This window comes from Polypterus senegalus, chromosome 5 (genome assembly GCF_016835505.1).
Source record: "Polypterus senegalus isolate Bchr_013 chromosome 5, ASM1683550v1, whole genome shotgun sequence".
NCBI classification, from domain to species: Eukaryota; Metazoa; Chordata; class Cladistia; order Polypteriformes; family Polypteridae; genus Polypterus; species Polypterus senegalus.
In genome coordinates this window covers 109,149,086-109,162,552 of record NC_053158.1, presented here as the reverse complement: position 1 = coordinate 109,162,552, position 13,467 = coordinate 109,149,086, and the positions used below count along the sequence as shown (strand labels likewise).

At 38.5% G+C, this 13,467-nt stretch overlaps 1 protein-coding gene across 1 annotated transcript in view; it reads left to right on the top strand.

The window, feature by feature from the left end:
- The window catches only part of ttc19 (tetratricopeptide repeat domain 19), a 40,903-nt gene extending 27,436 nt beyond the window's left edge, over positions 1-13,467 (top strand). The window contains exons 8-10 of the mRNA XM_039753223.1: positions 2,201-2,355; positions 3,938-4,100; positions 12,401-13,467. Coding sequence (XP_039609157.1) covers positions 2,201-2,355; positions 3,938-4,100; positions 12,401-12,534 — 452 coding nt within the window. The 3' untranslated portion in view covers positions 12,535-13,467. The remainder of the gene's footprint in view (positions 1-2,200; positions 2,356-3,937; positions 4,101-12,400) is intronic.

Sequence of the window (13,467 nt, the reverse complement as noted above, 5' to 3'; positions counted from 1 at the left end):
GGTTGTCAATATTCAAATGTACTTTGCATATTGTTATTATTATCAATAATTTTTAATAATTATTATCAATAATACGTTGTTTAAATTGTAACTTAACTTCTGGTTGTCTTTTACTACATCTAACTGCCTGAGGTTATAGATGTAAAAGGGAAGGTAGGGAGAAGTTATATAGTACAGTACCTTATAAACAGTGTTAAGTCTGGGAGATTTGAGGCATTCTGACGAAGGCTACATATTAATAATACAAAAGGGGAAAGTAGAATAAAATATTACACTACCAAGAGAAAACAGTGATGTACTGTAAATGCCACTGGTCTAAAGTCATTGGGTGAAGCTGCGTATGCATTCTTTGGGACAGGAACAGTGCCGGATGTTTTCCTTAGGGAGGACAGACTGAACAGGGGACAGAGGACACCACAGAGTTGGTCAGCACAGGCCTTAAGAACTCGAGGACTGACGCTATCTTGTCCCGCAGCTTTTCCTGTGTGAAGCTTCCTCCGTTGTCTCCTTACTTATGGACAGTCGACACTGATGTTCAGAGGTGGACTTGTCACTAGCCATTCCAGTTGATGTGGTTGGATGGTATTGGGTGTCTGGTCACTGGAAGAGGGTGGCAGTGGGAGAGTATATCTATTAAAGAACTGATACAGGCCATTAGCTTTGTCCCCATCCCCTACTAGCACCTCAGCCCTGGATTGCTCGAGTCCAGTAATTACACCCAGTCCTTTAACTTATATCATGTTAATAATTATTCAGCTTTATTGATAAACATTGCTGGTGTTTGCTTAAAAAAATTGAATTTTATTTACATTTGTATCAGTTAACTTGTCCAAGCAGTCCTCATGAAGGGCTTTTATATACCAAATACCTCAAACTCCATGCCAGCTGGTAAGTCCTTCCATGAGAACCCCAAATACAAAGAGGACTGTTTCATTTATGTTAGGTAGATTGCCCAGAGGGGACTGGGTGGTCTTGTGGTCTGGAACCCCTGCAGATTTTATTTTTTCTCTCCAGCCGTCTGGAGTTTTTTTTTTTTGTTTGTTTGTTTTTTCTGTCCTCCCTGGCCATCGGACCTTACTCTTATTCTATGTTAATCAGTGCTGTCTTATTCTAATTCTTACTTTGTCTTTTACTTCTCTTTTCTTCATCATGTAAAGCACTTTAAGCTACATTATTTGTATGAAAATGTGCTATATAAATAAATGTTGTTGTTGTGAGCGTTGACTTTTGTTATTGTTACAGTCAATAGTTTTGCAGCAGGTGGGCTGCTAATATACATCTTGTTACTAGAAACTGAGACTTCCATTTGTAAAGTTATAGTGACATTGCTTTCATCTTATATATAACCATGACTCTGGTCTTTGAAAAGTCTTGATCCTTTTTCACATTTCAGGATGCCACTGTGTGCTGATACTGAACTTGGTCCAAAAACAAAATTTAGACTGCACTTTTGATGAGAAATCAACTTGAAATACCGGCACACTTATATATGCAGTACTGTGTTGGAAATATATTGTATACACAGTTTAAATCAGACATAGCTATTAAGGACTTCTCTTTCAATATTTTAAACAAAGAAAATACATCAATCTTCTGAAAAGCAACATTTAATAAAAACAGAACTTTTAACAAATATTGATTTCTTGAAAAAATGCAATAGCACAAAAAAGGCAACTTTTCTCTATCATATATGATGGCACCTAAAAAGTCAGCAAAATTTGGACAGATGCAGATTCATTTGGGAGCTGAACAAACAGAACTGGTGAGGTACACGAAGTGGCCAATGCCTTGACCTTGTGCACATTTCAAATGGTGTTAAAGGAGTAAGCTGCAGGGCTGGAGTAAAATCAATGGTGACATTTCAGTTGATATATCAAAACATATACTGTTACAAGATGAATACTACCAAGTTTGATAGGCTGGAAGTCACTTGGTGAGAATCTGATGTAACGCTGCGATTGCTGCAGGTACGTAATTTTAATATCGTGGTCTCTTGAGCTGATCTGGATTTTCGCCAGTTTGCCAAAAGGTTGTTAGATAAATTTCTCTATTTTCAGAGTTCAGCTTTAGGCCAGTACCAAGTGTAACCAGCAGGGCGGCTCGGTGTGCATGTGTGTTATTTTTTCTGAGAACAGGTGCCATGTGGATAATGGCAGAGTTTGTTTTAAATGTGGCCGCCTTGTTTTTTCATCTGTTGCAGCTGAAGAGCAAGACAACACTCGACTACTGCTAGGTTTATGTCTGGATTCATATGCACGCTATCAGATGTCACGGAGCCAGCTCGAAGGAGCCTGCATCTCCTATAAGAAAGCCATCCAGATCTCCTGTGAGGTGCAGGGACTCAGCCACCCACAGGTACTTGCTGCAGCATTTTGAAAGCACCATTCAGGAAACGGTTAGTGTAGCTCAGCAAAGATTACCATTGGGATAATGATATTTTCTTGTAACACTCAACACCAAATTTAGCTGGATTTGACATTATACTTAATTTTATTGATGTCAGCAGGGCAGTGTATTTGTGAAAAAACGTATTTGCATCTGCAAAGTTTGTGTAGCATTGTTTTAGGAATCTTTCCTGGTGTGTTGTAACTATAACAGAGAATGACCAAGTTTAACAAAGTAGGCATAAAAGTGATTTCATGACCAGGACAACTACTGTGGCCTATTTGATTAATATTTCTGATGGTTCAGAGTAAAATTGTATGACATTAAATATTTATAAAAGGTGTTTAGTAAACTGGTCATTGATAAATGTTAATGCAGATCTTGAGTTTATTCCTGATGAATCTGTGTTCAAAATAATACTGGAGATTTAAAACAAAATTTACTGGCATATAATAAACCAGAATATGACCAACACTCTAGGCAAGAATAAAAGGAAATACCAGAAGCTCCTCCACCCTGTGCGGGAATAAGAGAGGCCATGTATGTATGTATGGTGTTCATACTATTTGTTTTAGTTTTCAAGTAACTGACCTACAAGTAAAGGTGAATGATATATTATCATTTATGAAAATACCAGGATAATTTCAAAGATGACAAGATTCTGTAATATTGGGCCTCAACATTGTATGGACTTGCAAAAATAACCACCTGCTATAAACAGAATTCACTTTTTTCTAAAAAATGTATCCATCGATTCATGATCAGATCTTCTTAATCTGACAGCATCAGGTGAAAGGCAGAAATCAAAGCCAGACAAAAAAATGGTAGTTTTCAAAAAAGAGACCCTCTACCCAAAATCAAAAAAGCAAGTAACAAGACAGCAAAACTACCGACCTGAAGAGGAGTGCATCATAACTCACAATAAGCAATGTTCAAAAATTAAATACTCTTATCTCCGTCTGATATGACTATTTGTGTTCTGTGTTTTTCTATTTCGAGGGTTTCATTTAATACCCTTTATCAGTTATGGGAGATTATCTTCCTAGATTTAAGAATCAGTGTGGTGTTTTCCACTGAGCAGTACACACAGCTATACCAAAGATGGGTGCGAGAAGCATGCAGAACAGCCTCGGTTCAGTTCTTTACTGCAGCTAATCCACCAACTGCTGCCAACTTCTCACCTATCTGGTCTTCCCTTTGCAAAGTAAAAAAAGAGGCAAACCGTGTTGATGATGGCGTTTCTTGTCTTTCCTGTAGAGCTACTGTTGTTTTTTTTTTTTTAAATTAAATGCCAAATATTATAGGCATAAACATGGAGTATCCTATGTCTGCTAATATACAGTGGGTTGAAAAAGTATTCAACCCCCTCTGGGGAGCCACCTTATTTCCATTTTACATCATTACCACCTATAGAAATCACCAATGCAGAGTATCACGGTGAAGTTTTATTTCTCTGTGTACATATTTTGAAAAAGTTAGAGCTTGGTGAACTAAACAACAATCATGTTGTGAAAAATGCTGTTGAAATCTGCACCTTTCTGGCTTTTTACAGAGTCTGGTGCTCATGAATGACTTGGCAACTGTGCTGGATCTGCAAGGCCACCATGATGACGCTTATAAGGAGATGAAGAAGGTGCTCGACCTGGTAGGGGAGACTGGGCACCCACAGCACCATGCGTTTCTGGTGAACATGGCCGGCATTCTGATGCACCAAGGTGTCGTAACTGTTTAGTTTACTTGGAATTTTTTTATTTTATATTATTTTATTTTTATATATTACAACAATCGAGACGAGATCAGGCCATTCAGTCCAAACATCAAGTTGGGTTTTGAAAGTCCCTGTGGTCCTGTTGTGTACCACACTACTTGGTAGCTTATTCCAAATGTCTATGGTTCTCTCCGTGAAGAAAAACTTCCTATTGTTTACGCGAAATTCACCCTTAACAAGTTCTTGATGAACTCATTTTAAAATAACAGTCTCGATCCACTGTACTAATTCCCTTCATAATTTTAAACACTACAAGCATGTCACCTCTTAATCTTCTTTTGCTTAAACTGTAAAGGCTCAGCTCTTTTAATCTTTCCTCATAATTCAACCCCTGTAGACCTGGAATCAGCCTAGTCGCTCTTCTCTGAACCTTTTCTAGTGCTGCTTTGTCCTTTTTGTAGCCTGGAGACCAAAACTGCACACAGTACTGAAGATGAGGCCTCACCAGTGCATTATAAAGGTTGAGCATAACCTCCTTGGACTTGTACTCCACAGATCATGCTATATAACCTAACATTCTGTTAGCCTTCTTAATGGCTTCTGAACACTGTTGGGAAGTTGATAGCTTGGAGTCCACTATGACTCCTAAATCCTTCTCATAAGGTGTACTCTCGATTTTCAGACCTCCCATTGTTTATTCAAACCGAACATTTTTACTTTCTACATGTAATACTTTACATTTACCGACATTAAATATCATCTGCCCAAGCCTGTATGCTGTCCAAGTCCTCCTGTAATGATTCAACAGATTCCAGATGATCTGCTAATCCACCTATCTTGGTATCGTCTGCAAACTTAACCACCTTGTCACTTATATTCCTATGCAAATCATTTATTTATATGAATTATATTAGATATCTATATATTAGATTAGACCCCCGTGACCCTGTAGTTAGGATATAGCGGGTTGGATAATATATATAGATATATAGATATAGATATAGATATAGATATATATAGATATAGATATAGATATATAGATATATATATATATATATATATATATATATATATATATATATATATATATATATATATATATATAATAATAACTAGAGAATACCAGCTTCAAGTGAGAAGTAGTGTGTTAAAAGAAGTTATGAAAAAGAAAAGCAAACATTTTAAAAATAACGTAAGATGATTGTTAATGTAATTGTTTTGTCATTGATATGAGTGTTGCTGGCATATATATATATATATATATATATAGATAGATATACACACACACACACATCTATACACATATACAGTATATACAGTTATATATATATACACATATACACATACATATATATATACATATACATATCTACATATATACTGTATATACACATATATATACAAATCTACATATATATATCTACATATATATATTAGGGGTGGGACTCGATTAAAAAAATTAATCCAATTAATTAGAGGCTGTGTAAGAATTAATCTTGATTAATCGTATGTAATCGACACGAAATTTGCCCCAAATCGCAAATGTTTTTTTTTATTTAAAACGGTTTTAGTGGGCTTACAGAATCAAATAATAGACATGGACATGAATATTGTAAACTGAAGCTGTTTTAATTTCTGAAAAAAGCCTTTAAACTGCATTTGAATTCAAAACAGAAACAAAAATATCATCCCTGGTTAAAATTGGGCAGACTTAAAAATAAAGTGGTAGTTTAAGTACTTTAAGTACATTTGCAGAATAGTATTGTCTTTAAATAATAATAACCAAAATTTCACCATAAAGTGCAGTTTTTCTTCTTAAAAAAATAAAGTCAGAAACATAAAAGGTAATTTGACCAGCTTACTCTTTAAACTCTGAGTAACATTAGCCAAAATTATTTTGTACATTAGACTAAAACAGTGTGATCATTGAACATTTTGTAATTAGATGTATTTAGAATTACTAACGGTCACGGAAGTCCAATGATCCCCAGTAAGAGCCACAAAGTCCCCTTTCTGTAATGCATGTAATTTTGCTTGGTTTTCAGTGTGCACAAAACCATGCTTTTATCAAGGCTTCGCTCGGGAAGTCGAAACATTTTTGTAGCTGTGATGTGTGCATCAGTGTAATGGATGTACCAGGAAATCATGCATTGACAAAAGTTCCCGTTTGCTTGGAATTGAAAGTGTGATTAAATGCGTTATTTTTAACGCGTTATGGAGTACATGCATCAAAGCTTCTCAGCTGTGCTTGTGCTAAGAAAGGGAAAATTTTAAAAATAACGTAATATGATTCTGCGTTAACCTAATATTTTTTCATACGTCCCAAACCAAGGAGATGCGAAGGTAAAATGAATCGGGTAGCGTACGTACATACTCAGTACATCCCTCTCGAATCGAACCTCTAATGTCGGCGTAGAGGCTTAAGACTCTACAATTAGCCACAGCGTGTGGCTTGTCTATGCGAGTATTTATTGTAGATCGGGTATATATATACATTTATATATATACCCGTGTATCGCAGTGGAGAAGTAGAAGTTATGAAAAAGAAAAGGGAACATTTTAAAAATAATGTAACATGACTGTCAATATACAGTAATTGTTTTGTGAGTGTTATTGAATGTTGCTGTCATCAAGGATTTGATTATCATTATTTCTTTCAATCAGGCTCGTATTTGTAGGATGTGATGTGTTCAAGTTACATTCCGTGTTTGTCAATCGTTGTAAAGATAAGAGGTTTCATTCATCGATTAGTTTCTTACTGCATCAATAAACAGCTCGTCTTCCTTTTTATCTGTGATGTGACAAACTGCATGCACGGGTTTTTTGTTTTTTTTACGCTGTCTTCCTTTAGCAGGACATTCACTTTTTCCACCGTGTGCTTTGTTTCTGCAGTAGCTGCACTTATGAATATGATTCTATGTATAAGACGCTTCATATTTTTTTGCTGCCTTCTCAATTGTGTAATTCGGTTTTTGTTCAGCACTCTTTGGAACTGTTGCTTTTGTCTGTGCACTGCGCCAGTTCACGTGAGCCGCTTGGTGTTCTTGCATCAAGGTTCCCAGCTGTAGTGGTGCCATCTCGTAATGTCAGCTAAGACCCGCACTTAAAAGTTTCTCTCGCAGTTTCAATGAGTTTGTGCCAAACACCACCCTGACCATCTCATCTTCCTCTGCATAAGCACAGTCCTTCACCCGTGAACATTTACCGGCAGTGTTTATATTGGATTGCCGCTTATGGACGGCCTTATATGGGCAGGCACTAAATTACAAACGCTAGCGGTAGCCTATGAACTTAATTTAATATAAACTTACGGTTCACGCCGTGCTTTGTTTCCGCAGTAGCTGTACTTATGAATATGCTTGTATGCATCATTTGCTTCATAATGTTTTTCTGCCTTCTCAATTGTGAAATGGCGCTTTGTGCTGATCGCTGTTTGGAGTTCTTCCTTGTGCTCTACGTGCTTTACGTAGGAGGCGTGATGATGTCCCACGAAACTCCGCCCCCCACGGCCATCTCCAACTCAAGACTCCATCACATTATATGGGGAAAAATACCTTCCAGTTATGACCATTAGGCGTAGAATTTCGAAATGAAACCTGCCCAACTTTTGTAAGTAAGCTGTAAGGAATAAGCCTGCCAAATTTCAGCCTTCTACCTACACGGGAAGTTGGAGAATTAGTGATGAGTCAGTGAGTGAGTGAGGGCTTTGCCTTTTATTAGTATAGATATATATAGAGATATATATATATATATATAGATATAGATATAGATATATATTGTCACGCATGCGCGAGTAGGTGGCCACGGACGGACCTTAAACCGCTTTGAAAGACGTTCGCTGGCAGGGAGTGGCGGGGTACTAACCTTTCTCCTTTGTCTTCCAGGAAAAGAGACACTCCGCCATCATAGCCTTCCCGCAGTGCGTCCACTTCCGCCCTTCCTCTGCCATCTTCCCTGACGTCAGCAGTCCCATCCTCCCTCATGGTTCCTTCCCAGCATTCCTCCACTTCCGGCTCCTCCCATATAAAATGGCCACCGGCGTCGCGCATATGAACCTTTGTTTATATCTTTTGACCAGTTTATTGCAATGGAGAATTTACAATATACGGGGCCGGAAAACCCCAAACCTTTTTGCTGTCTCCTTATTCGACTTTTACAATATATATAATCTCATGTGCCACTTCAGCTAATGTTTTTTGAAAGTCCAGATAAATAGTATAATAAGCTCCACTCTGATCGTATCCTTTTGTTGCCACCTCATGGAATTCCAGCATGCTGGTAAAACACGACCTCCCTCTTCTGAACCCATGCTGACTGTTCAATAAGACTCAATTAGAACAATTAGAACAATCTAGACGAGAACAGGCCATTCAGCCCAACAAAGCTCGCCAGTCCTATCCACTTGCTTCCTCCAAGAAAACATCAAGTCGAGTTTTGAAAGTCCCTAACGTCTTACTGTCTACCACACTACTTGGTAACTTATTCCAAGTGTCTATCGTTCTTTGTGTAAAGAAAAACTTCCTAATGTTTGTGCGAAATTTACCCTTAACAAGTTTCCAACTGTGTCCCCGTGTTCTTGATGAGCTCATTTTAAAATACAAGTCTCGATCCACTGTACTAATTCCCTTCATAATTTTAAACACTTCAATCATGTCACCTCTTAATCTTCTTTTGCTTAAACTGTAAAGGCTCAGCTCTTTTAATCTTTCCTCATAATTCAACCCCTGTAGACCTGGAATCAGCCTAGTCGCTCTTCTCTGGACCTTTTCTAGTGCTGCTATGTCCTTTTTGTAGCCTGGAGACCAAAACTGCACACAGTACTCAAGATGAGGCCTCACCAGTGCATTATAAAGGTTGAGCATAACCTCCTTGGACTTGTACTCCACAGATCGTGCTATATAACCTAACATTCTGTTAGCCTTCTTAATGGCTTCTGAACACTGTTTGGAAGTTGATAGCTTGGAGTCCACTATGACTCCTAAATCCTTCTCATAAGGTGTACTCTCGATTTTTCGACCGCCCATTGTGTATTCAAACCTAATATTTTTACTTCCTATGTGTAATACTTTACATTTACTGACATTAAATTTCATCTGCCACAAATCTGCCCAAGCCTGTATGCTATCCAAGTCCTTCTGTAATGATATAACGGATTCCAAATTATCTGCTAATCCACCTATCTTGGTATCATCTGCAAACTTAACCAGCTTGTTACTTATATTCCTATCTAAATCATTTATATATATTAAAATAGCAGCGGCCCTAGCACTGACCCCTGTGGAACACCACTCTTAACATCAGCCAGTTCTGATGAGGTTCCTCGCACCATCACCCTCTGCTTCCTGTGTCTGAGCCAATTCTGCACCCATCTAAAAACATCACCCTGAATTCCCACTTCTTTTAACTTGATGCCCAACCTCTCATGTGGCACCTTATCAAATGCTTTCTGAAAGTCCAGATAAATAATATCATAAGCTCCACTTTGATCGTATCCTTTTGTTGCCTCCTCATAGAATTCCAACATGTTAGTAAAACACGACCTCCCCTTCTGAACCCATGCTGACTGTTCAGAATAACTCCTGTCCTTGTCATGTGTTGCTCAATCTTATCCTTAATAATTCCTTCCATTAATTTTCCTGTGATGCTTGTTAAGCTTACTGGCCTATAGTTGCTTGGATCTGCCCTGTCACCCTTTTTATATAATGGGATGATATTTGCCATTTTCCAGTCCTTTGGAATCTCTCCAGTGCACAGTGACTTCCTAAAAATATGTGTCAAGGGTTTATATATGTACTCACTAGCCTCCTTAAGAACACGAGGATAAATATTATCTGGGCCTGGTGATTTGTTTGATTTCATCTTATTTAATCTGAGCAGCACTTCTCCCTCTACAATTTCCAAATCCCTCAGTACCTCCTTAGTAGTTGTGTTTACCTCTGGCAGGTTATCCACTTGCTCACTTGTAAACACCTCAGAAAAATGTAAGTTTAGGGCATCTGCTATTTCATTGTCTGTATCTTTTAATTCCCTTTACTATTCCTGATGAACTTGACCTCCTCCTTAACTGTTCTTTTACTACTAAAATACTGAAAGAATCTCTTGGGGTCTTCTTTCGCCTTATCTGCTATATTCCTCTCCAACTGTCTTTTAGCCTCTCTGATATCCTTCTTAATGGTTGCCCTCATGTTCTCATACGCTACGGTTCTCTTTGCAGTCATTAGTCTTATATGCCTTATACAGCAGTTTTTCCTTTGCAACTTCTTTTTAAATCTTTATTAATCCATCGTGGAGATTTTTTAGTTTCCTATTACTTCCAAATTTAGGTATGTATCTGTCCTGCATTACATGTAAAACATTTTAAACCTGTTCCACTGCTCCTCGACTGTCTCCACATTTAAAAGCTTATCCCAGTCTATCCTACTTAGACTTTGTCGCATCTGCTCAAAATTAGCCCTACTAAAGTTCAACTTAACAATTTTAGTCTTTGCATCTGTACTCTTACAAAATACTGAGAATTGTATTACATTATGGTCACTTGACCCTAGTGGTTCAATCACCTCTACACCCTCAATTCTATCCTGATTATTACAGAATACTAAATCCAGATAGGCTTCACCCCTTGTTGGTGCTTTAACATGCTGTGTTAAAAACAGTCGCTGATTACTTCTAAAACTCCTGCTCTTGTGCTCCTCCATCTGTAAGGTTATCCCAGTTAATATTTGGATAATTAAAGTCCCCATGACTATAATATCCCCTGTAAACTTGCCTTTTGATATTACTAAAAGATGTGTGTTGAAATTACTGTCTGAATTGGGTGGTCTATAACACACTCCTAAAATGAGACCTTTTCCCTAATATTTTCCAGGCGAAGCCACATGTCCTCACTAAGATGGGGCTCATCATCCAACTGAAGATGACTTACATTTAATTCCTGTTTGGCATAAACAGCAACCCCACCTCCTTTTCTGTTCTGTCTATCCTTCCTAAAAAATGTGTATCCCTCTATGTTACACTCATCCCCATCTTTGTTATTTAGCCAGGTTTCCGTTATTGCTATAATATCATAATTGTGCTCTGCTACATACAACTCCAACTCACTTACCTTATTTTTGATACTTCTAGCATTAAGGCAAGCTATTTTTAATGTGTTAATCCTTCTATCTTTACGTGTTTGCTTAAAATTTACATTACTATGCATTTTTATTTCTACACCATTGTTTGTTCTTCCATGTATAGATCTAAATCTGGCCTGTCCTAAACTCCCTGCCCCCATTCCCTAGTTTAAACAATCCTCGACTAGCCTACACATACGCCTCCCCAATACATTGGTGCCCCTCCGTTCAGATGTAACCCGTCACGGCGAACAGGTCCCATCTGTTCCAAAAGGAGTCCCAATGCCCCATAAACCTATACCCTTCTACCCTGCACCAAGATTTGAGCCACGCGTTAAGCCTTCTAATCTCCTCAATCTTACCTGGACTGGCGCGTGGCACAGGCAGAACTTCGGAGAAGACTACCTTGTCAGTTCTGCTCCTCAGCTTGGTACCTAACTCTTTGAATTTGGATCGCAGAACTGACAGACTACCCTTATGTATGTCATTTGTTCCAACGTGGACAATGACAACTGGATCCACCCCCGCTCTGGCCAAGAGCCTATCCACCCTTCCAGGGAGGTCTCCCACCTGTGCTCCCGGAAGGCAACACACCGTCGAGACTCTCTCTCTGGAGCACACCTGCGCTTCAATCCCCTAATGATTGAGTCCCCAACTATCACTACCTCTCTCTTTTTGGGAACTGGTTTTGAGGTGGCCCGTTGGGGCTCCTCAACCCTGCCTACCACCTCAGAATTATCAGAGTCAACGTCCAGCTCCGCCAGGACATGATAACGGTTCTTGTTACGTGTTGCTCAGTTGTGTGCACATTCAGCTTACTGGCCTATAGGTGCTTGGATCTGCCTGGTCATCCTTTCTATGTAATGGGATACTATTTGACATTTACCAGGCCCTTGGAAATTCCCAGTCCACAGTGACTCCCTAAAAATATGCATCAAGGTTTTATATATGTAATCACTTAAAAAAAAAAAAGGGGGCTTCTCCGTAAAGTGTGTACACTTTTACAGGCTTTTAAGAACATTATAAAGCACAAAGTTTCACAGAGTTCAGTGCATTTTTTTATGGTTTTGAAGTAATAAATTGCAACTCTGTTTATGAAGCTGTTTGCTCGAATGTTGGCCTAAGATCGGTTTAAAACAGTCCATGTGTTGGCCTTGTCGCTCTTCACTGTGATCCGTCTCTTTGTGTCTTGCAGGTCAGCATGACACCGCTCAGCAATTCTACAAGGAAGCACTGAGTCTGGCACAGAAACTTGGGGATGAGATAGTGATGGAAAAGGTACAAGAAGGTCTGGAGGAACTGGAAGGTAGAAGACGCAGAAATATTTAATTCCATTTATTGGAATAGTGGCCACTTTGGCATGGACCAGAGGAAGCAGGAAGGAACAAGGACATGTTGGTAATGGAGAAGAGGGAGTTGAACAGTAGAAATAAACATTTGACTTTGAGTGTCAAGAGGATCATTATTTTTAACGATGTATTTACAAGAAAATCTTAATCTATTGTTACTTGATAAGGTACTCCATTATCCTCGACTATTTCAGGTTAACTCTGACTTCTTCTTAGGCACCACTCATTCTTTTGAGATGTGCAAATAATAATTATAGCCACAGAATTTGAAAAATTTAGACAGAACAGAAATAACTATAAAGAGACATTTGTATGTAATGGAATGTCAGCCGCCTTCATTAAGCTGCTATGGTCTGTGGAACAGGCCGCTCAGATGTGTAAAATAAATGAAGTGTGTCCGGTTTCTGACATTCTCACTGCAAGTAAGAAGAGATAGGAGACATGTTGTCAAGTTTTGATTTTGCTGTGTTTTCTACAACATCACACATGTAAGCTCCTGCTGCCAGTCATAACCTACACGGAGTTTCTATTTGCTTTCTTAACCCTGGCCAGAATATACAGGTTATTGTACATTTTTTCACAATTCAAGATGGGTGCAGAAAATGTAAAGGAAATTCCCAACAGTACTGAAGTGAATGGCGTCACCACAAGTAGGCTGAGCTAATGTGGCGGTTCAGTGCTAGAGAAGAGCTGAAAGGACATGCGGTTTCAACAACTTGTGCTAACGGAATTTCTAGGTCGAAGAAAATCCTGCTGCTGGCTTTCATAAATTACCTCATCACGCACATGGAGAAGCCTGGGGGGGTGACAGCATTGTTATTTGATGGACATGGAGACAGAACGTCATGGACTCAATGGTCCCCTCATTTGTCAAATGTTCTAAAAAATATATATTAAAGATGCATAGAAAATA